Source organism: Triturus cristatus, chromosome 2_1 (assembly GCF_964204655.1).
Source record: "Triturus cristatus chromosome 2_1, aTriCri1.1, whole genome shotgun sequence".
NCBI classification, from domain to species: Eukaryota; Metazoa; Chordata; class Amphibia; order Caudata; family Salamandridae; genus Triturus; species Triturus cristatus.
Window position 1 is genome coordinate 498,940,170 of NC_140581.1, and position 25,038 is coordinate 498,965,207.

The 25,038-nt window shown below is 46.5% G+C and overlaps 1 protein-coding gene across 1 annotated transcript in view; it reads left to right on the forward strand.

Moving 5' to 3' along the window:
* The window catches only part of SMN1 (survival of motor neuron 1, telomeric), a 225,211-nt gene that overhangs the window by 11,652 nt on the left and 188,521 nt on the right, over positions 1 to 25,038 (forward strand). Inside the window, exon 2 of the mRNA XM_085632361.1 lies at positions 10,543 to 10,614. Coding sequence (XP_085488487.1) covers positions 10,543 to 10,614 — 72 coding nt within the window. The remainder of the gene's footprint in view (positions 1 to 10,542; positions 10,615 to 25,038) is intronic.

Genomic DNA, 25,038 nt, shown 5'->3' on the forward strand with positions numbered 1-25,038 from the left:
ATTGATGTAGAGGGTGAAAAGCAGGGGAGCTAATATGCAACCCTGCCTGACGCCACGCCTGATGAAAAATCTGTCAGTACATTCTCCCGTTCTGCCATACCTAACGCGGGCTGATGCATCCCTATACAGTTCTTTAATAAATGAAAGGATGAGGGGGTCTAAACCTATCTCTGCAAGGGAAACCCATAAAAGCTGATGATCAACACAATCGAATGCCGAGCTGAGATCTACAAAGGTAATAAAGAGATTGCCTTTTTTGGCCTGAGTATATTTAGCTATTATGAGAGACAAGTTCAGGCCTTGCTCAATAGTACCTTTGCCGTGTCTGAAGCCATATTGCAGGTTAGAGATGATACCTTGATCATTTATCCAGTCGTGTATTCTAATTAAAATAATTCGCCCAGCTACCTTCATGAGAGAGTCTAATGGTGAAATTGGGCGATAGTTGGCGGGATTATCTCTCTCGCCTTTTTTAAAAATCGAGACAACGACTGCCTCAGGCCAGGTGGGTATGAAACCTGTTATGTTCAGTGAGTTCAGAACATTTGTAAGCAAAGGTGCCCAAAGGTCTGGCTGTGATTTAAAAACCTCTATCGGTACGCAGTCAGGACCTGGCGCCTTCCCGGAAGGACTTTCTTTTAATGCCATCAATACTTCGACATATTCGAAGGAAATGTTCAGGGGAAAAAAAGTAGGAGTATTTGAATCTAGGAGGGGTTTAGGATTACTTCCCCTCTCATTCAGCTGGTCACCCGGATCAAGGGGATTATATAGGGCACTGAAGTGTTTGACCCAGGTTTCAGCAGTTATGGCTGAGTCCAAAATTGGAGGCTGTGAAGATCGAAAAAAAAGGGGCATTGACTGCCCTCCAAAAAGCGGTGTTATCCCTCTTAGTGGAAGCTTCCATAAGAGCTTGCCAGGCCTCTGACTTCAGCTGATTTTTCCTGGCCTGGCGTATAGTGTGGTAATTTTTTCTAGCTTGCTGGACTTCCAAGTGATTTCTGGGATTAGATTTTAAAGCAGCTTTCAGGAGGCGCAGAGCTTTAGAACAATTCCTATCGAACCAACAATTACTAGAGGAGGAGGATTTCCTTGGGACACATTCGAGCAGTCTTTTTATTTCCAATAAGATTTTAGAAAAGGAGTGACTTATTGCGTGCGGATTGTCTAAGAGTGATAGACGTGTTTGGATATGATCGTATGTGTTCTTCACCAGGGATTTTAAAAAGGTCCCATTTAAGGTAAAGCCCCATGGTGGTTCCTGGCTGAAGAGGTTGGGTGTAAGGAGTATTCTGCCTAACCTTGTGCTTAACGTGTGAGGTGAGATTTAAGATCAACCCAATTGGGTAATGGTCACTGATTACAGAATCAAGAGTCTCCCAGTTACGTATAAGCCCTGAATACCTGGAAGATATGAGTATGTAATCGATTGTAGTGTGACTACCTCCCCCATTGTAGGTGGGTTTAAAACACTTAGGTGGGATGCATAGTTCGTTGGCATAGGATAGGTTAAAGTAGGATGTTAAGCCATTTAAAAAGTCTCCTAGTTTAGAGTGTCGAAAGTGGCTAGAAGAAAAATCATCGTTATCAGATACCATTCCACAGGTGCCTTTAATACTCTGTGAACACAGAGGGCAGTTGAAATCACCCAACCAAATGATTAATGAATCAGATTAATTTTGATTCTCTATTTTTAATAAATCGGTTTTAAGCCCATTAAATATCTGTTCAAGATGAGGGCTTGGGATGTTATTATAAAAGTTAACCAAAACGGTGTACTTGATTGAACCACCGGTTAAACAAATGATCTGATAATTTGAAGTCCCTGTGATGTAGGCTACTTTTAGTTGACTTTCTACGGAAATGTAAGTCACGAGGCCCCCTTTGCTTCTGCCATGAAGGCTTGGGGAAGCTGGGGTATGAAAGGTCTGATACCCTAAAAGATGAAGCTCGGTAATAGTCCATGTTTCCTGTAAGCAAATAATGCTATGACGGGAGACGATCTGAACCCATGCAGGGTTGGTCAATTTGTCAGAAAGACCTGCGACATTCCAGGACAAAAGACTATCACCCAGTGGAGTTTCATCCGTACGGGGAATACCGATCATAGAATCTATTAAGGTCTCGTTTGTTTCTTGCGATTTCTGGAGGATTTGTGGAGAGGAGATATCCCTCATAGAATGAGTAATCAAAGAAGAATTGGGTAATAAGTAACCAGTTACGCTCATTTGCTCAAAGGGAGTAAAAAAAGGAGCGATGCCTTCGAGCTGCTTACTCCAGAGGTTGTCAATGAGCGGGGTATTCTTTTTGGAATTAAAAATATCAGGTTCTGAAGTGGCCGGCGGGATATTTATGTTAAGGAAGTTATCCTCCAAGGGTGCAAAATTAGAAAGTCAATCTTGTTCATCCAAACCGGAGAGAATGGCGAATCTATTGGAAGTAGGGAGAGTGGGACGGTGGGCCTCGGAGTTAGTCCTCAGCGATGGATGTGGGATTTGGGAATTAGACAGGAGGGAGCGGGGGTAAAAGTAACTCAGATCGTACGTTGAGATACCCGCGCCCCTACTCGGAGTATACCAATCCACTATATGGGGTAATACCCTGCGATCCCTAAAGTATTATATAATCATATAATCCTGTTGTACAGCATGGCTAAAAGCATTGACAAATCCAGTCGATCTCACATAGGCAAGACCTACTGGCTTTGCTAATGCTAATTATGTTTTAATCACAGACCGCTTTAGCTGTCAGATTTCAAATTGCCTATTGTGAATAATACAGTATGTTGAATGGCATTTTGGGTCAGTCTCTTGTGTGCGTGATTGGATGGCTTTCTTGTCTATATCAGACCCCTGCTCTTGATTCAATTGCACTTCTACCTTTCCTTTTTAGGTCTCGTCTACGCAGCGCGCAAGTGTTGCTTTGGAGTGACCTCTTGGAATCCGCTCCAGGCTTTTGTTGAAACTCGTGCATGTTTTGCACTGTTTCCTATTGGTACTTGTGCATGTATGGCATTTCCCCTGCGGGAGCGAGGAGCAGCACCATCTGTTAGCAATTATCGCGCCTGCCGCTGCTTGCTCCCGTAAGGTAAGCGCTGTACATGCATGACTCGTCTTTTAGCGCTTGTCTGTTTTTGTGACGCCGGACGCTGCACACAGACCTGCCAGGATGCTGTGCACAAATCACACTCTGGCACTGCAGACAGGTCACACCGGACCCTGTACACAGATCACGCTCGGACACTGCACACACCCCACCGGACTCTGACAGCCCAGCCATACGTCTGCTGACCATAAATCTACTTCAGGTTGTGTGTGCCCTCATCTGTGTGCCAGGAACTCAGACCAGCTTGAGCCGTGCATTATTCACTCGCGTGGCTGGGACCCCGGTCCGCCCTCACTGCAGCTCACCGTCTCCTCACAGAACTTTACCTCCGCTCCAAATATACCCCCAAACAACAAAATTTGGGCTGATATTAAGTCACACAGAATGTCGAAAGGGACATGTGTGCGTGCCGCCCTAGATTGGGAGGTTAATCCCGGCCTTGGATTTTAGAATATTGCTGTAGAGAAGCGTAGAACAGACCCAGGCCAAGAATAATGCAGGTCTGTGCGCGTGCTTTACTTACCCCACGTGCAGCTACAGGGCAGGCAGCCAGAGGTCTGGGGTGCTTCGGCGCCCTCGGAGCTGTGATCCTCCGCAGACAGGCGGCGAGGGTCATTCCCCTGCTCAGTGCTGTTTTATCCGGGATGGGGCCAATGGAGGGGCACAGAACTGGACTCCCCTCTCCCCCCGCCTGTCCCAACATACCCGTCCCTCATTCGTAGCACACAGACACTCTGTTTTCCCATTGCCAGGGTGGCTGTCCACTTGCGTCTGCCCTGCCAGACCCTCCGTTCTTCACGGGGAGCGCTGTTCTACAGGTGTTATCGTACGACGGCTTGTTTAATCAAATGCTTTAATTGCTGCACTAATCAGTTTCGTGATCACAAGTGCTCAATCTGTCTTCATTTTGGGATTGTTTTATTGACCCCAGCAGAAAGCTGTCTTGCGCCCGTTAACTCGTAGGCAATACCTCATAGCACGAACTTAACCCAAGAGCATTAAAGCGCTTTAAATCTGCGGCGGAGGTTTTACACTTCAGGGCATGTTTTTCTGTTTTTGTAGCTGGTTTAAGTGATTTGCCCAGAATCGTAGGAAGTTGACCCCACGCAGGGATTGACCTCCCCCAGAGACAGAAAGGTAAACTTTGGTGTAGAAGATGTGCTTCTCATGTAAAACACTTTATGCTTGGTTTGTATTTTGGTTCCACGGGCGCGCAAACTTACCCTGCTCTTGAACGCTTGCTCGAAATATACGACAAAGCAATGCCGTTCACGGTGCCATCTGACGTTTGTTATGACTCTGACATCACTAGAACGGCAGTGTAGCATCTTGTAGTGCCTTGTTTTGAATGATTTATTTATGCGCTCTGATTGGCTGGTCCTCGTATTTTTCCACGTAATAAATACCTGAAACGCGCTCTCGCTTGTTTCAATTGGTCAAATAATTGTCTGGCCTTTGCGTGGTTGATTGTGACAGACGACTCTTAGAGGTAATACTTAGAGTGGCCAAGAATAGAATGGTCATGAAGTACGAGTCCGCCTCTCATACCTAGAAATGAGCCCAGAGAGGCCAGTTAGTTGCATAGTTCAAGGGTTCAAATCCTCATTAAGACGGAGGCACCACCGCAGAGACGCCAATGCTTGATATTTTGTGGAGGCTTAGCTTAACCCTCTGAAGTCCCCAACAGCATATTCTTGGGGTGAGGTCTCTTATCTTGGTATTCTGGAGGTTGACTACAGGCACCCTCCCCTGCCCCCAGAGGCATTTCAGGAAACAAAGAAAAGCCATGCAAACCTTGATTTATTTTCCTGTTAAAGGCCATACGTGTAACCAGTGTAAATTCCTGGCTGACATCAAAGGCACATAATGTTCTAAGCTCCTATCCCCATCCCCCCGTCTACACACCCGTCTTCACACCCTCTCCCTCACTCTCCATTTCCTGCACCCTCCAGGCGCCGTTTCTGTTTACTATGCTCTGTAGTCACCCTGAGTTAAGGGCACAGCTCATGAGCAAGAAGGGATGGGTGAAAGCCTTGGAAAGTGCTCAAGTTTCCCAGTTCTCTAGCTCATCCAGGCCTGATTTTCCTTTCCATTCTGGGACTCGCAGTCCTGGATTTATATTAGGAATAAGAAAACTACAACACCCTGATTTGGTTTTAAAAAAAACACACACTTGTGCAAGAGAAACCTGTGAGCTTTCGTCCCTCCCCCCTCTCCCCAGCCCTCCACTTTATGCACCCTCGGGCTGATACTTCACAGCTACCATGCTGAGACCAGACGTTACTTATGAAGGATAATATCTAACATCCTCTGTTCATATCATCACTTTTGATATATACCCTTATCGTGACTACACGAAGGCCTGATTTGCATATATATTTATATACAAACGATAACACGCAAGCCGTGACAAAGTTCCTGCATGGAACGAAACGCGTTGGCTGTGTCCTGTTCGTGTTAAAATCTTCAGAATTAAAAGAAAGAAATACTATTTGGACTATTTGATTCAAAGTATCTAATTTTAATGAGTGCACCTTCCATCTTTGGTTCTACGTTTTGACTTGTTTTGCACCTTCGGACGACGGATGCAGGAAGTGTTTTTGCACCAATTTGTTGATTACTAACAATACACGTGTTTTGGTTGAGCTGGACCTTGGTCGGTCGTCCTGTTAGTCTTTTTTTTGTTTTTCACCCTCGGGCTTGCTCACTCTTTACCCGGAAAGGGTGCAGGATAGGTGTGGGGAAAGCGGTAGGATAGTCTGCGCTGGTGTCAATTTTTTTTTTTTTAACTTTCAGACCTGTTGCAACGCAACTTGGCTCCCAAAAAAATTAACAAGCATTGGCATAGACAATAGGTCTCGCCTTTGGGACCTTATAAGTAAGTGTTTACTTATCCAGCACAATATCCTTGGTGCAACAACATTAAGTGTTGCATGGCTAAACACTTATAAGGCCCCAAAGGCGAGACCTATTGTCTATGCCAATGCTTGTTTTATTTGTTCCATCCCTGGGGCATAAATTTTTTTAACATCCCTTTGATTGGATGAAATGTATACTTCCATTGGTGGCATGAAGGAACAACTTTTCTAATTGCTCAGTTATTCTCCACAGGAGTATATGGCTTTCCTTGTTCTCTACCACATCTGCTTGCACTCCTTCACATCTCTACCAGCAAACTGTCATCTTAATTAAAGTTCACCAAAATGGCTGGTTGTCTATCTTGGCATCCTCTCCACTGAGGCTTCTGATGCCTACCCTTGTGTTGACTCACCGGTGGCCATTTAGATTTTTTTGTTTCTTTATTCCAGTGAAAACGAGCTTTGGCAAAGCTAGTAGCTTGTAAGTTTCTTTTTAAAGGCAACACCTAATGGCTTTCCTTGCGCTTGTTGATGGTTTGTTGTTTCCATCTTGATTGATGGCCAAATTATATACATATGGTCCGTTTAAACTGCCTTCCTAGTGAGTGGTGGAATTTAGTTTAAGACTCTTGTATTTGTCAAGATTATTCTCATCACTGAGAAAGAATACGAAGATTTGTGCAGTGCTATCGTTTTGCCCTGTAGAGGTTTTTGCTCCCAGAAACGTAAGCAATTAAATGTGCTCTTCAAACCAAAGGTGCTTTAAAGCTGCATCTAAAATCCTCTCTATCTTTCTTGTTTCAGCTTTCTTCTCACAGGGAGCATGTGCGCTGCTTGAACACAATGTACCCAAGTTTACAACACTTTATGAAGCTGTATCTATATATACTGATATTATATATTGCATTTGCTTTTATATTATTCCAAAATTGTTTTTGTAGCGCTTCAAACCTGGTTGTGCAAGTAAAGTAATAACATGTTTTCTGCTACTAAACTCTTTTATGCTTATCTTATGCACTTTGGAGAAAGAAAGGCTGGGCCATTTTCGCCAGAATAAAAATCAGTTTGTAGGATAATGTGATTGCACATTGAGTCACTTTATCCGTTGCCCTTCATATAGCCTTGGTGTATAGTTTGAGAGGAAGTAGTACTCTATGCTTTTTAATAGTAGCAAGTTTTTTAGGGCAAACCTGTGCAGCGCATGTGCTGCTCTGCAAGCCATGCTTTATTGGAGTATGGAATAGCTGCCCCGCCCACTCTCTGCCCATATTTTTCATTGGCTTGTGTCTTTGTCCTTTATAAATGCCGTCTTCTGATTCGGTAATCTGCTGGTTAGTGCCTCCTTAGTACCACCTTGTCCTCATTTGTAACCTCCCATGAGGACTGCCTTTTTACTTCTGTTACACAGTCTGTGTTAATTTAGTCTGTAAGCACTATTTCTTTAGTGGGTTTTGCGCCGCAGTTCCTTTTTTTTTAATTCTTTTTTTACTCCGATCGCGAAAGCCTTTTTTTCTGTTTATTTACTTTAGATACAATGGTGGCACCTGCGCCTAAGCTTTAAACATCTCAAGCTAAAGCGTGGGTGCCACCATTGCTTCAAAAGTAAAGAAATAGAAATAAGAAATGTGCATTATTTTTTCTATTTCTTTAATTTTGCAGCGATCACAGCACCCACGCTTTAGCTTAAGATGTTCAAAGACTAAGCGTGGGTGCCGCCATTGTAACAAAAGTAAACCAATAGGGAGAAAAATGCGAGTGGCCGCTATTTATTTTCTACTGGTTTACTTTTCTTGCACCTGCGATTAAGCTTTATACATCTTAAGCTAAAGCGCGTGTGTCGCAATTGCTTCAACAGTGCACAGTGACTGACCCTCCTGTGGAAAAGTGCTCTTCACACCGCAAAAACAGTTGATGGACAGAATGCAGAACAATGTCATACATTCACCCCAGTACAGAGATCTGGGCCTAAATCCTTCCTTTTTTTGCTCACCATGCCATTCCAGTTTGAACCTAGCCGTATGCAAATCAGTCTTGACCCTGTGCCTCATGGGAACAGTCCAGCCCGAACTGCCAAGCCAGGTTCTCCCTGGACTGGAACCAAGCATCCTAGGACCGGTTTCGGGTTTTCAAGCTATCCTGGCTGAAGAGGGGTGAAACCGGTCCTAGGATGCTTGTTTCCGGTCCAGGGAGGACCTGGCTTGGCAGTTCGGGCTGGACTGTTCCCATGAGGCACAGGGTCAAGACTGATTTGCATATGGCCAGGTCTAAACTGGGGTGGCATGGTGAGCAAATGAATGATGGATTTAACCCAGATCTCTTGACTGGGGGTGAATGTTTTGATTTGTCCTGCATTCCGTCCATCAATTGTGTGTCTTTTCCTTCACACCCGCAGGCATGAGCTGGCATTTGTCGAAATAGATGTTGAACCTGCAGGCTCAAAATGTATGATAAATGTAAATAAATAGAAAAGCTGTATTGGATTAACCATAGAGTTCTGAATGATCTTGGAGGACATAAATATGTGCTAAAATGGCTCGTTCATTTGTTCTCCTTCAGCAGAGCACTTTCTGACTGGCTGTTCACCTGGTCCGGACCTAGAACCCTAGACATGATTTTTTGTATTCCGACTTTGAGAAAAGTAGTACCATTTAGTTTGACAATATTAGCATTTGTTTTTATTCTTCGACATCTTGTATTGACTGCTATATTAAAAAATGACGGTGTTTATTTTTATATTTCAAATGCAGATCTTTGAGTATATGTGCACGTGGGTATGAGGGCGCGCTCGTGAACAGCAAAGGTGAAACCAAAGAGTATTTCCAACATAGATGTCATAATAGTTGCTTTTCTTGGTCTTCCTGATGCATTTTTTCAGATAGATCTCCGCCGTGCGCTATTGTCACAGGGTGAGAAGTGGAAATAGTTAATGTCATTCAGCTGAAAAGTTCTGACTCCAAACGCTCCACAGCCAATCCCTGTTTGATTGACTGCGCCTAGTCTCAAGGCTCATGCAACAACATCATTCTATATCTGTGTGAACACTGACCATCTGACATGTTTAGTATAGAACAGAACAGGCAAGTCAAGTAGGGGATTTAAAGCTCCTGGAAAGATACTAAACTGATCTAACACTGTAATAGTGGGGGCCCTCTCGGGTGTCTGGGGTACTAAAGAAGCATGTTGTCCCTTCAAGAGCCAAATATTACGACCTCCCAAGAGAAGCTGTGGTGACATTTACACTTGCCTCCACTAATCAAAAGGCACGTACTTGCCCTGAGAAAAAGAAATAGCATTTTGTAATTATGATACTTGGACTAGAATTAGCATTGGCTTTCACGCCAGCCCTCCACCCCCAAAAAAGAATCTCCCTAAAAAAAATATATACATACACGAGCTTTCAGTTCGTACTCTCTCCATCCATTGGTCTCTTGAGGTGTTAGTCACATTTTGCTTCTGCCCCCACAGTGTTCAGCATGCAGCAATGGTTACAAGGAGCAACCACGTTTTACCTGATCACATATGCTCAGCCACCGCCTCATTCAATTCCAAATCCTTCTCTGGTCCTACTATGACAGAGACAAACTGCACAAGATGGGACGAGCAGAGTCGCCTCAGTGTCTGCGCTGTCATACTGACACAGGCAATTTCCTTCACGCGCTTTGGGAATGTCTACAAATAGAGACCTATTTGCAGACAATCACTGAACTGAACGTAATACAGGGAATCTCCCTACCAATGGATGGTAGATTTATCCTGTTCGGTATCCCAGGTGAGGTAGATGTCCCTAGACCCCAACTGGCGCATTGGGCCTGGTGGTGGCCAAGCGGGATATTGCTCGTTGCTGGGGCGCGCAAGAGACCCCTACACTACAAGAATGGAAAGGGAGTATTGATTTATACATGGCTGCTGAAAGGGTCATATACAAAAGTAGAGGCTGCCCCAAAAAGTTTAAGAAAATATGGGGGTGCTGGATGAGATACTATGGTCTGAGCCCGATTGAAGAAGATACCCAATCTACTGCAGTTGAGGTGTCGGAGCAGTGATACCACGCGGGTCCCAGGAAGAGAGTGTGGGGACGGGGTGCGAAAGACGGCCCTACCACGTTGTGCACTAAGGTCCTATACATAATTTGTGTTTATATTATGATTTGTACCCCTCAGAGGCTAACCGGATGTAGGAAGAAACGGGTGGTTGATTGTGGTCTAAGTGCAATGCTGTTGTTAGTTATGTCAATGTTTACAATTATTGCAAAATACAAAAATATATATTCTACAAAAAAAAATATGCTCAGCCACCTGAAAAAAAAGCATTTGCAATGTAATAGGTCTCGCATTGTAAATGACAATGCCTTTTATTTATGTTTTAAAAACCAAAACATAAATAAAAGGCATTGTCATTTAGAATGCCAATAGCTCAAACTCTTGTAAATGCGAGATCTATTGTATTGCAAATGCTTGTTTTACCAAGCCATCATTTCCAGGTGGTGCTGAGGCAACCAGCAGTAGCGTGCTATGTGATTCAATAAAGTTTGCTTTTTTTTGTGAAAATGCTGTAAAATGTATGCTTTTTCTTTGCTTAGAGTGATGACTCTGACATCTGGGATGATACAGCTTTAATAAAGGCTTACGATAAAGCAGTGGCTTCTTTCAAGGTAATTACAAATTCGTTTTCTACATTTTATATTTATTTGCTTCTTACCTCAATGTTTAAAATGTTCCTTGTTGGGTTCTCATCTGTGGGATTCTATAATGATTCTTTGTCATTTCTATTTCTTTCTTTAAAATAATCTTACAGTCAAATGTTATTATTCCTAAAGGAGATTGGGAGATTACCACCCAAAGTGGTTAGCACTCTTAGTCAACGGCCTTATTACATGTCTGAGGATTCCTGGTAAAGAAATAACACAGTTCTTGCGTCGGAAAATCTATGTACCAGTTAGATGGAATTGTTTAGCTGACGCTGTTGCTCAAGTGGAGAGCCCAAAGGAAGAAACAGACTGCAGTTAAGTATCTGAGGGTCCCATGAGAATGAGCTGGGATATTGAATTAATAACTTCACGTAACAAACTGACAGCATAGTTTCTGGCACCAGTAACCTATTTAGGTCAAGGCTTGCTTTATGTTCTTAAGACAAATAACGGGCATGATCTTTTTGGTAGAATTACTTTAATGATCTGTGGTACTAGTCGGGTGTTAACTGCCGTTTGAGTTTTGCTTTTTTTGCAAGGGATGAGAAGGAGTATTAAGGGATGCACTACATCCACCAAAGTAGGGTTGAGAGGATAGTCCACATGTCAACTATACGAGAAAATTCAGACTGATCTATAGCTGTTTGTTCCTGGGGTCAAAGTTGCTCAGATGGAAGTTAATGCTATCTCTTAAACAGCACACATTCTTCATGTAGTCCTGAGTCTCTTGCCCAGTACATAGCACTGTCCTCAATTAATGGATTAAAATATGACAAGATATGTAAACTTGAGTAGATGGGTTGCAAAATTTCTATAAAGCCTCAACAGAGTTGGAAATCGGGGCTCTCTTGTCCTGAACTAACTGAATTTACCAATGTATAATGTTAAAGATCGTTACAAAGGAGATTGGAGAGGGCACCAGAGTTCGACATCCCTAGTCCTGCAGAAAATCATTTATGACTTTCTGTTCTGGTCTCCTGCTGAAGAACCAAGGCATTAGTATTCTGAGGCGAAAAGCAGCTATGAACCCCCACCTGAATGTCAGTGCTTGAAACACCTGGGTCTTCATTGACTGAAATCCAACGTGAGCGAGGTTTTCCAACCAGCATTCAAGTTTAGCAGCTATTCTGCTGTTACAGAAATGTACATAATATTTGATGGTAGTATTGACCACAGATTTTGATGTATACCAAACTATGGAGATCATGTCTATCCTGAAAAAAACTCAACAGGGAAGACTTGCCTTAGTCAACAAAGTCCTTGTAGAAATCACATTTACTTTGTTTTTATGGTTTAAATCTTTTTTATTGAGTATGCTGCAATCATAAACATTACGCCCACCTACAACCACCGGCCGGCGGAGAACATTATTTGCGAAAGGAAACTTTTATGCTAGAAGAAGAGAAAACCGTGAGAAAATGCATAGAAAGATCCAAGGAGACTGAAGAAGGAAGGACATGGTTCCGCTCCCGGTATATGGCAGGGCGCGGTAGGGACTAGGGTTGAGTGACCTTCGGGGGTGGCTGCGGATCCTGTATGTGAGTCGTAGGGAGTCGCAGGATCCGTAGATACTGCAGGCATGTGAGCGCCACAAATTCAGACGGTAAGTAGGCCACCGTGGATCCCCAGGTTTTGTCAAACTTAGGGAGTGTGTGATTGAGGCCAGCTGTAATCTGCTCCATCCCCACAATTTCCCACATTTTGTGTAGCCATTCAAGTTTAGTCGGGATATCAGTCGTGCCCCACCTTGCCAACAGGACCTGCTTGGCTGCCGCTAGTGCTAGGGTGATTGCTCTACCCCTGCATGACCAGAGAGGATACGTGAGGGGGTGGGGAAGCCCCAGTAAAACGTAACTAGGGAAACGGGGGAGTTCCGTCTCGTGTATATTTGATCTACTAGAGGTAGAATGGTGTCCCAGAATGTCTGTATTTTAGGGCAGTGACATAGGATATGGGTCAGTGTACCCTCTCCCCCACAGTCGCGCCAACAGGGATTGCCTCCACGGGACTTCCATTTGGCGATCCTTGCTGGTGTGCAATACCAATAGTGTGCAGTTTTGAGGAGCATCTCCTTCCCTGAAGTGCTGCATGAGGATGCCCGGGCTCTGAACGATATACGCCCACTCCTTGGGAGAAAACTCACGACTTAATTCCAGCTCCCACCTACGCTGTGCCGGGGATTTAGCCTGGGTTCTTGCCCTGTTCAGGAAGACATAAATATCCGACAGAAGGCGTTTATTGGACGTGTGGGTGATATACCAAACTTCAAATTTTGTGAGGAGCCGACCAGCATGCCGACGGATGTGAGGCTGTGTGACCCAATGGCGCAGCGCTAGGTATTGCCATTGCACGTCCTTGGGGATCCCGTAGTGAGCCACAAGTCTGGGGAAATCCTGGATTCCCCGTTCGTCGAAGAGGTCGCCTATTCGTTTACAGTTGGCGTCTAGCCATCTTAGGTAGGTGTTGCCCGCAAGGGCAGGGGGAAAATCTGGGTTCCCAATAAAGGGGGTCAGAGGCGAGACAGTTGAGGAAAGCGGACACCTCTCTTGGACCTTAACCCATACCTGCATAGTGGCCCTCAGGATTGGGGAGAGATAAGCACCCAACGGCCGATGACGAGGCAGCCAGGGCACTTTCCGTATGTGGATTCCAGCGACCCCCCCCCCCCCCCCCCTCCCCCTCTATCCATAAAACACCAATGTTTTTCCGACTCTAGCTGGTACCACTCCACCATCCAGCGGAGTTGCGCCGCCTCATAGTAGCGCCTAAGATGCGGGATACCGAGACCGCCCTCATCCTGCTGCACGTAGGTAAGGTGTTGCACCATACGTGGCTTCTTACCTCCCCAGATGAAGCCGTTAATGAGTTGCTGCATTTGAGCCAGTGTCGTAGGCGGTGGGGCAAGCAGGAGCGTCTGCATGATGTAGAGCAGACAGGGTAGGACAGTCATCTTGACGGCGGCAATCTTACCCAACCAGGAAAGGGCATGTTTTTTCCAACTATTTAGCTCGAGACGCTATTTGTGCAAAGCTTCTGTATAATTCACTTTCGCAGTGGCGAAAATCCGTAGCCCCAGATAAGTAATATCCGTAACCGCCCAGCAGAATGGGAAATGAAGCGAGAGGTGGAGCTGATCTGCCGCAGGGAGGTTAAGACTCAAAGCCTGGGTCTTTTTCAAGTTCATTTTAAAACCGGATGCTGCATTGAAAGCCTCTACCTCCGTCAACAGAGGGGGGAGAGAGAGCGCCGGGTGGGTTGTAAACAGGAGTATGTCGTCTGCGTATAGGCAAATCTTATGCTCCGTGCCCCCCATCCGGATCCCAGTGACCGAGGGGAGTTGCCGCACTCTTTCGGCAAATGGCTCCATGTAGAGCGCGAAAAGGATGGGGGAGAGGGGGAAACCCTGTCGCGTGCCACGTCCCACCCGGAAAGGACACGAGACCACCCCATTGACCCGGACACGCGCTTGGGGACTATGATGTAAGCAATTCATCCATCTCCGGAACATGTCACCCAGCCCAAAGCGACAGAGAACCTGTTGTAAGTAAGGTCAGTGGACCCGGTCAAAAGCCTTTTCGGCGTCCACCGAAAGAAGCAACAACGGGGTCTGGATCCTCTGTGTCTTGTCTAGTAAGTGACAAAGTATACGGGTCCCATCTCCGCAACTACGCTCCGGGATGAAACCCGATGGGTCGGGGTCCACCATGCCCTGCATGTGGGCAGCGGGCCTGGCAGCCAAAATACTAGTGAAGATTTTCAGGTCCACGTTGAGCAGGGAGAAAGGGCGATAGGAAGCACACTCCCGGGGGTCCTTTCCGGGTTTGGGAATGACCACTACCTCTGCCATTGACATTGACCGAGTAAGTTCCCTAGAATCGCTAAAAGCGTTTAACAACTTCACCAGGAGGGGAACGAGATTCGACGCTAAAGTTTTATAAAAAATCAACCGGGAGGCCGTCCTACCCCGGCTCCCTGCCAACCGAAAGGCCCCGAATCGCCCGGAAGACCTCCTCTGGAGTTATGTCCACATCCAGGCTAGCTGCAACTGGGGCTACCAGCGGGGTCACCAGTGCCGCTTGCGCATATGCTTTGGCCATCACTGGATCTAGGGTATCAGCCGAGTAGAGAGCCTTCTAGAATGATTCAAAGGCAGCCGCAATGTCCCTGTCAGTGCGCAGTGTCCAGCTCGCAAGGCGTGTGCAAGAAGCCTACCTGCCTTATTCCCTACTTCGTAGTAGCGCTGCCTGGTGTGGAGCAGAGCATATTCTGCGCAGTCGAGATCCAATGCCCGCAATTGCTTCCTCACTTGTGTGAGTAAGCGACGGGTTGGGCTGCCCCCGTGCGTCGGTGTACCCCCCTCAAGCACCCGGAGCTGAGCCTCCAACTCCCCTCTCTTCGCCCTGCGGTCATTGTTGAGGCCCGCCGCGATTGCAATGCAGCGGCCGCAGACAACGGCCTTCATGGCATCCCAAAGTGTAGCGATCCCCCACTGAACCTTCGTCATTCACCTCCAGATATGTCTTGATTGCGCCCCGCAAGTCCACAATATTGGCTTCGTATGTGAGTAACTTGCGGTTTAAGCGCCATGCACCCTATTGCAGGGAGCCCACCGGAAGATGCAGTGTTTAAACGACTGGGGAGTGGTCCGAAAGCGCGGCAACCCCAATAGAAACATTGCCTGTTGCTGCTGTAACCCTCGGAGAAGTCCAAAAAAGGTCAACGCGGGCATACGTTTGATGGGCCGCTGAGAAGGCCGTGTACTCCCGAGCAGTCGGGAAGCGGTGGCGCCAGGCATCGGTGAGGCCCGCCTCATGTAGTCTCTGAAGCAGCATGTCAGAGATCGAGCCCATATGACCTATCCGCACTGTCGATCTGTCCAACTCTGCGTCCGGGATTATATTAAAATCCCCTCCAATGACCAGATCTTCATCAGGAGATTCCTGAATCGAACTGAGAGCCTCCCGTAGGAAGGTCTCCTGGTGCTCATTAGGACTATAGACTGAGTCAATTGTGTGGATCCTCTCTCCCAGCAATACCAGCAGTGCCAAGAGGCGGCCTGCAACCTCTGTATGCGTTCCCACCACCTTCCCCTGAAAGTGGGGGGCGAACAGAATCGCATCCGCCTTAGCCGCTCCCGCCGAGAAATATTGTAGATCAAACCAGGGGTATTGAAGCAGTTTCCAATCCGCCCGCACGAGGTGGGTCTCTTGTAGGAGGCAGATATCGCACTTGGCTTCCTTCAACAAGGCAAGGAGCGCACTCCATTTCGCAGGTGAATTAAGACCCCGCACATTGAAGCTCATGATAACTACTTTAAAGTGCGTCATGGGAGATAAAAAGGATGTACGCACATGGCAGGCAGACCCATCTCGGGAAGCACAGCAGCAGCTCGGCATTCACCTCCTCCCTGTGTAATTCAACACCCCCCCCCCCCCCCCCCCCCCCGCAGCAGTCGACACCGAGGCGCCGCCCAATGGAGTCCCAGGAAAGGTGGGCAGTCCTAACAAATGTAAAGGGGGGACAGACAAGGTTGCAAAACAGATGACCAGCACAGCCCGACAAAGGGGAAGCCAAGAAAACAACCCAGCCCCTTCACCCAATCTACACAACCGGACCCTCCTCCCACGCAAAGGAACACTATCCTGCCCCATGTCACCCGCCGCCCCCAGCATCCTGAAATGAAGGGTCACCCTACCTGTCCGCAGAATGGCAGTGGCTCCCACCGGCTTCAAGAGAGACCCTCTGCTCGCTCGTGAGTGGAGCGGAGAAAGGAAAGTAAGGAAAAGAGAGAGAGACTGAAAAGGAGAGTGAACAACAAATTACTTCAAAGCCATCGTCCAGTTGTAACATCGTGCACCAGTGTGCAGGGGTACATGAGTCCGATCGGTCAGCATCCCTCCATGGCAGGGGCTCCCGTCTCCGCCCCACCCCCCGACTGACTACACAAGGCACTGGACTTGGACCATGCTTCCGGTGTCTTAGCCTCGAAACCTCAACTGGGCGGATCATTCCCCTGTGGGTGCAGTAGAGTCCTCTTCGTCCATCACTTTCCGTAATAGAGCTTCCCTTTCCGTGCGACGTTTCTCTATGGTGGGTTTTGCCTGGGTCCCCTTCCTTGGGCCCCTTCTGTTGCTTGGCCGCCGTTGTCTCACCGATGATAAAACTCCTTTCGCTTCGTCCAAGTCCTCAGTTGATGCCATGGTCGAACCAAGGACTTCTTTGGCCTCCTGTAGGTTACGCACTCCGTGGGCTTATTTATACCAGACAAAGGAGAGTCTGAACGGGTGCCCCCCTCGATATCGTATACCCTGCTCCCGGAGGAAGGCTGTGGCGGGGCGCAGCTCCTTATGTCTCTAAAGAGTAAGGGGGGAAAGGTCTTGGTATACCCCCCACCTGGAGGCCCTCGAACTTCACTGTAGGGCGATCGCGTGTGGCCGCCATGATCTCCTTCTGCCTGTAGGAGATGAGGCAGGTCAGGATGTCCTGCGGCTGGCCGGGGCTCGAGGCGGGGCGTCTAGCACGGTGCGTACGATCAAGGACGATCTCCTGCTCCTTCAGAGCGGGGGCCATGTGGTGAAAGAGGTGTAACACCCAATCCTCGAGCTTACCTCCATCTGCCCAAGGTGGTAAACCCCTTGATGCGTATGTTGGAACGCCGGGGATGGTTCTCCAAAACTTCCATCTTAAGGTAGAGCTCCTCCTGCTGCTCCCGGAGGGTGATGAGTTCTCGGGTCTGTTCAGCGAGCTCTTCCTCCTGCCTGTCCCCATTACGTTCCAGGGTGTCCACTCTATCCCCAACTTCGCCCAAGTCTGCTTGGAGCTCCTTAATGTCGGCCGCCAGGTCCTGTCGTAGCCCGGCTAATTCTTCTCGTAGGGTGCCAAAGAGCTGCTCCATGACCGCCTTTGTGACAGGCTCGGTCGCGGGGCCGGCCACTGTATCCATTGTGGCGTCTCCTGGTGGTGGTCCTTGGGCGTCCGCGTCAGGCCCCCCCCCCCACTTTCTTCCCACCTGCCTTTTGAAGTAAGTCTTTAATAGAAGGGTCCTTACCAGTGATGTCTTTTCTGCCCTGTTGGGAGGCCATATCTGACCGCCAACGTATAGGGGACCAGCGTTCCTTCCCCCCCCCCCCAAATCCCGACTCGTGAAGTATCACTAGAAACCTGTGGGCGATGGTGCTTGTCCACGAGTTCTGCCGTCACAGCAGGCCCTGAGGGAATTCTCAGCAAGTAAGGGGGTGGGTTGCAGACGGGACTGTTGTGGAGCCCCAGGTGTCCCGCTGGCGAGCTCCGTGGGCCTAGCACCCTTCGCCCCCCGATCCCGCCAGCACGGGGGCCACGTGGCAAGGGCACCAATGTGTGACGCTTCAGGCAAGGGAGGCAGTTCTCACCTCCCAACAGGGCCGGAGCACCACGAAGTAGGGAGCACAGCACTGCAGGCCTCTTTGAAATGGCAGTCCTTCCGGCCTCCGCTATCGCCTCCGTACCCGGCCTTGCCTTCAGGCGGGTGATGGTGTCCGTAGGAGCCGGGTGGTAGAGAGTAGGGGTGGGCGGAATTTGCGAAATTAACTTTTGCAAATTATCGCGAAAATGTTTAAAATGATCACAAACAAGCGGAAATATCGCGAAGATGCGGAAGTTTTTTTCCCTCATGTTCGCGAGATTTTCTGCATGGTTGCGGGTCGCCAACTTACCCATGTGGTTGCTTGCGGGCGCGGCCATCTTGTTTTGAGTTGTCTCGCGGTGCATGATCGCGAGAAGAAAGACGTGATCGCACGACGCATGACGTCACTGCGGGCGCAAACTGTCGCGAGACAGCACAAATGGCTAAAAACAATACATCTCATGGAGAACGTGACCGGATCAAGAAAACTTGTCGGCGAACGCAGGGATTCAGGTAAGGCGATCGCGCGCGCGAGAATGTTTTATTTTACAGCGCGAGCAAGAAACAAATTATCGCCAAGCTGCGGAAACCGGAAATTTTGACATTTTCGCGCTCTCCGCGGAACGCGAAAATGTCAAATTATCGCAATTTCCGCGAACGGAACTAAATTTTCGCCCAGGCCTAGTAGAGAGCCGCAACCTCCTCCCCAGCTCCGCTCACAGCCGCAAGGTCAGTCTCATCCAAGGCGTCACCCGATCCTCTGGAGAGAGGATGCGCTAGCAGGATGGCCCTGTAATCGCTCTGTATTGCTGCCCCAGGAGTGAGGGAGTCCGAAGAAGCACCCCGAGAGAGAGGGGCGCCTCAGCCACCCAGGCCTCGCTCTCACCTCCGGGTGCCAACTCCTCTCCCACTGCGTCTCCTCTGCAAGGCCGGGGTCCCCACCTCGATCTGGGCCTTGTTCGATCACGGAAGGCACCGCCTGTGCTCCACACCGCAGGAACAGCACATCCGGAGGACCCGGGTTCCCTCTGGGCCGCCGATCTCCACTGCTGGGCAAAGCGTGGTGTAAAAGCTGGCTCCGCGCCCCTCCTCCCTTAACGGCCGCCCCGGCAAGGCCTGCTCCACCTCGCCGCGCCATCCAGGCCACGGCGGTCGCCGGCAACCAAGGATTTCTTTTGCCGCCGGTATACAGATACCACAGGGGTAGCGGAGGCTCAGAGATCACGAGCCCGCAGAGTATCTGTCTCCAAGCAGCCAGTGGATGTCCATTGTCTGTCTCGGCAAGCGGAGCCCCGAAAGACTGGTGCTACTCTGCCGCCATCTTGGCCCCGCCCATACTTTGTTTTTAAAGAGAATATATGGCTAGAACAGGCATTTTTTTATCACAAGATAGAGAGTGACTTGTGAATGAAGTGCAATATAGTGATAAAGTGATGTGATTGAAAACAAAGTAAATGTTATTTCTAAAACGAATGAATTTGTCTCTGTGTCTTTTCGTCTTACTGCAGAAATATTGGCAATTGGAAGTTGACAAAACTTCTGGTGTTGTGTGATTACTGCATACTGAGCTATTGAAGCACCCGACAGAACCTACTGTAGTTTATCGTATCAATACCCAGGTTCTGAGGGACATAGGGTCACCCCATTATCTTTAATGACTTTCTTCAGAGGGGCATACTGCTGCATCAATGCTTCTCTCCTAAATTACCTGCCTGTGTCCTATTCGATCACAACAATCTGGAAGGGTCTCAAAAATATCCTGATAGTTCCATACTTTCATTTAACAAAGTAATCATCAGTGGTATGTCAGATGATCGTGCCGCTTTGGGTTAGCTATCACCATTACTTAAATTTTCAGTTTTGGGTGCTCAGTTTGAATATTCAGATACTTGTATGTTCTTTTCTTTGAATGATCTACTCATCGAAGCAACATTGTACCAAAACCTAAGCTGCATGACCTTGTCTGAATCAGACTTGTTGGTCTATGGATTTCCTTTGAGGAGTTTGTATCTGAAAGCTCTTGGTTTCACTTTGGGTCCTCTTTGGCCGAAAGGTTATAATCAGCACTGAGTCACTTTGAGTAGCTGCGTGCTTTACAAATCACATTCATTCACTCAAGTTCAAGTTGTTCTTGTCAGACTGTGACTGGATTGTTCAAGGTGGGCTCAAAGCTTGCCATTCCTTTGACAAAGAATCACTGCCTTTACACTTGCCTTTGTTTTTCTTCTTTACTCAAGTTGAGCATACATATCAAGTTTTTTGGCCACTCTGATAATTCATGGCATGTTCTCAGAACTTGTCAAACACATTGAATTTTGTCTTCTTCCGGGAATTAACATATTTTCCATGTTATGGTCCTAGGAGAAAGGCAGTGTACGTTGAAAAGACTTTGCTCTTCTGATATTTATAAGTAGCTTCCCCTGTTTGCAGTACACAGCTGACTTGCAGTTTGCTTTCAAAACTGCAACTGGCAATACACCAGAGGACTTCTTGATCTACTAGCTAGGACAAGATTCTGCACTTGATTCGTAAAGCAAGATGCATGAGGGTGTGATATACAGCACAGCCATACACTGTTCTCTGTTACTCATAGTGGCAATAACTTCTGAGAATCCAAAGATTCTCTGAAATTGGTTACACAGATGTCAAGATACCCTTAAGAGCAGACAATTCTTAGAGAGGGATAGACGCTCTTAGTCTGTGATATGCTGATTCGATGTAGAGAAGGAGCCTCTGTAAAGTAATACCGTCTGAATGTACAGTAAGGGTCTATAATGCCAAACCTTCTTGACTTGTCGGGCATGTTATGCCAAATCCCTCTTATACCTCTGAGCATGTAAACTGTCTAAACAGGTGATCTAGAAAGGAAGCAATCATAACTTTCTTATCGATGAGGGGTTGCTTGCAGCAGCTTGTTTCCTTCAGGCAGGTCCAAATGAGCCTGTGTATTGCCACTTGCCAGAGGTGAAATGCACCTGCCATTTGCATGAAGACTCTGTCACTATGCTTTGTTGGTGACATCAAGAGTTCTTGCAAATTTGGCAGACACTTTACTACTCCACCTCCGAGGCCCTGGCAACTGCCATACAATGGGGCATGATGGTGGGAAGGGCAGAGGAAAGAATCCTGGAGGGGCAGCATGCATGAAGTTGTGACAAAAGTCCTCTGTATGGGTTTGGGCAGCTGTGCTGCCCTTCCCTTGTATTTCTTTGGACAGTCTTGTGTTTTTCCTGTGTCTGCTGGAACTATACAAGCTGTTTTGTACTCTATTCTGAGTGAGACTGCCCTCTCAACCCAGGTTATGCAGTGAATAGTGGTGGAAGAATTGTGATTCTAGTCCAGGATACAGGCAGATTTCATTTCTGCTATTGTGGCAAAACTTCACAGTTCACGTCCTTCACATCCAAGATAATTGGTGTCCTTTTTCTTAAGCATGTTCCAGGCATGTCCAAAGGATGTATGTTGTGTGTGTAGGATGCACGTTTCATAGATGGCTTGCTGTATAGTTCAATTAGTCTCTGTGTAGATGCCTTTACGCAGGGTAGTAATCTCCTTTTTCGTGGTCTCCTTTGTGCTACAGTGGGTGACCTCCCTCTCAGACAATCCAGCCTGCATGTGCATCCTTCCTGCCCCTCTCCTTAGAAACTGTGTACCCGATGGGTGGGGTAGATGTCCTGCTCATTCTTTATCCCAATATGGATTTCAGGTGTCCAGAGAGACTCATTTATTAATTCCCTGCTTTGTGACCATCTCTCTTGGCAACGGTACCAAATAGATGTCCAGATAGGTCAGTACTTTTTTAACTTTCACCCATCAGGATTTTTTGACCTTGCATACTGGACTATTTTGTTTCTTTAAAATCTGGTCACTATGATTACAGTGTGCCATTCCAAGTCTGGGCAAGCACACAAAGTTTGAATTTTGCAAGCCTGATTGGCTTTAGTATTTCGCTTTGACCAAAGGGAGGGGTATAAGAAATGGCCTCTTAGAATGCGCTTTGTTCATTATCTCGCTCTTGGCATGGCGGAGACTTGAGCATTGGTGTAGGAGTTAAGACACTGAACCTGATGTAAAATTTATGCTGGATTGCTCTGCTCCCTCCATATTGGGCCTAAGGCCTCAATAAATAAGTTCTTCATAACTGCATTAATATTCCATCCAATAAATTATACCCTGGGGGTCGTTCTTTAACGGATGTGATAATTAAAACTCAGTAACAAGTTTCGTTTTGATTTTGGTGCTTACCACACCGAAATCAGCATGTCTCATTATTTACTAGGTGTTTTTCAGCCTGTAAATTTCAGCAGACTTGATCTGCTGAAATTTATTGGCTGAAACGTTCAGGTGCTGGATTTTTCCAACAAAGAAAATAAGCAAAACATAAAGCTATCTACACTGCTCAAATCTCTATCTGCAAGCTTGTTCATAATGTTTCAGGAAACTTGGTCAACAAGTCCTAGAACAATCCTTGGATTCCATGAAATACACCAAGCTGGCACAAAAAATGAACATCTTTGGGAGGCTGTTAAAAAAAAAAAACACACACACACACTCACTCACTCGTATGTATACTCCCTTGTGAAAAGAGCATGCTGGGACAATGCCTCTTTAAATCTGCACAACCCACTAAAATGCCTGTGAACAAGGAGAAATTTCTCTGAAGCGCGTAAGGCTTTGCAACATTAATTGAATAAAGAATGTTGTCTCCCTTCACGGACCTGTTCTAAAGAGTGTTCTTCAAACAAGGGAGAAGATTGTATAACAATAAATACCTCGCACCAAGGGCTCTTACAACCACTGAGGAAGAGGTTCTAAAACTCTGACTTACTTTTTGCCCAAATAATTCTAAGGAATACACTCAAACAAGGATTGACCTTTTCAAATTTACTTGTAAATTAAAACTACACAAGTTTTTCAAGACAAAACCAACATGCGAAATAAAAAACGTGACACAACTGCCGGAGGAGAGTGATGCAATACAGGTTAAAGACCTAGAAGCACTGGAATTGCTGGAAAGCTTACGTTTGGAAGTTGATCATCCAACAAAAGTGGCAGATACTGCACAAAGATCGAAACACTTGGGCATAAAACAACAAACCATCGAAAGTCCTTTCAAACCAACCTCGCAGTTTGTCCCTCAAATGCCCTTAGACGCCATTGATGTTTTCTCAGAGGCAGTAAATAAGGATCTATTACAGCTCAGAAGAAAAGGATATCCAATGAGCAAGAAGAACAACATCACAAAAGAGCAACGAAAAGCATTGAAAACCTTGCAATTGGACACTACATTAGTATGCAAGCTTTCTGATAAAGGCGGCAACGTTGTGCTCCTCACTAAAGAACAATATTGCAGTGAAGCCTTAAAACAACTTCCAGATCAAAGTAACTATAAAAAATCGTCCAAGGTGAAGTACAGTCAAACAATTACAAATTATCATTCGCTTATCAAGAAATGGTACGATAAGGCGATGTTGGGGATGGAAGAATATTTCTTTCTTCGAATTTTGAGTCCCATTACACCAACCTTTTGTCACATTCCCAAACTGCATAAAAACAGCCAGTGTACTCCAGGGATACCTATTATTTCCTCACAAGGAAGCCTGACCGAACATTTGTAAATGTTTATAGACCACTCTTTATTCCCTTGGGTATCGCAATTGACCTCATATGTGCAAGATACTAATGACTTCCTTAAACAGATTGCCAAAATAAAATGGGATTCATCATATCATCTTATGGTATTTGACATTACCAGTCTATACACTTGTATAGAACATTCTAATGGACTTAAAGCTGTACAGTTCTATTTGAACCAACGTCCATTAAAATTTGCAGAGTATAACCTTATGATGTTAGGATTTACAGAATTCTGTCTAACAAATAAAATTTTTCTCTTTAAAGACGACTATTACAGACCGATCTCTGGTACGGCCATGGGTTCCTGTTTCGCCCCCAGCTACGCAAATTTATTTGTGGGCTGGTGGGAGGAGCGGGTGCCCCGGGCATATCCGGGAGAGAAAGGTCAAGGGGAAGTTGTAGCTTGGCACAGATATATAGACTATCTGTTTTGAATTTGGAAATGCGATGTAACATCTGCTCAAGAATATATTAAGATTCTGAATGACAATACTTTGAACTTAAAGTTCTCTGGTGAGGTGAGCTCAGTGGCAGTGAGCTACCTCGACCTGAGGATATTCATAGCAGATGACAAGATAAATACAGCACTATACAGAGAGCCTACCGCGGGTAATTCTACCCTGCATGCTCGGAGTAGTCATCCTCCCAAGCTAATACAAAGCATTCCATATGGTGAGCTACTAAGACTAAAGAGGAATAGCTCCAGGAATAGTGATTTTGAGTTGGCTGCCCGTGAATGCATCATGAGGTTTAGAAAAAGAGGTTATGACTCCCAGCTTTTAGAAGGCACTCTGAATAGGGTTAGGGCCATTCCAAAAGAGAAAATGATGGAAGATCAGAGACCAAAAGATTCTGAGAAAGATACTGTTCAAAACAAATTCAGGATAACTACGTACTCAGATAGGGCTAATGCACTGAGAAGAATTCTAAGGAAGAACTGGCACATCCTTAAAACGGATGCAATAATCAGCCAGGATATACCTAGGTCCCCAAGGGTAACTTTTAGAAAAGCAAGATCTATAAGGGACACACTAGTGCGAAGCCACATGGGTAAAGATGCACATAAAATAGGCACCATTAGAGACTTGTGAGGGTTCTTTCCATGTGGAAAGTGGAAAGCCTGCAGTAAAATCAAGTGGGTCCTGGATTATGAGATTCCTGATATTAGTCCACAGAAAAGAATATCCAAATTCATCACCTGTAATACCTCACATGTTGTATATTGCCTAGTGTGCCCTTGCGGGCTGAGATACATAGGCAGCACCAATCAACCAGTAAAGGTCCGCATTCTGGAACATTTGCAGGCCATTTTGAAAAGAGATGAATCTTACCCAGTAGCTAGGCACTTCGTAGCAAAGCACAACAGCAAC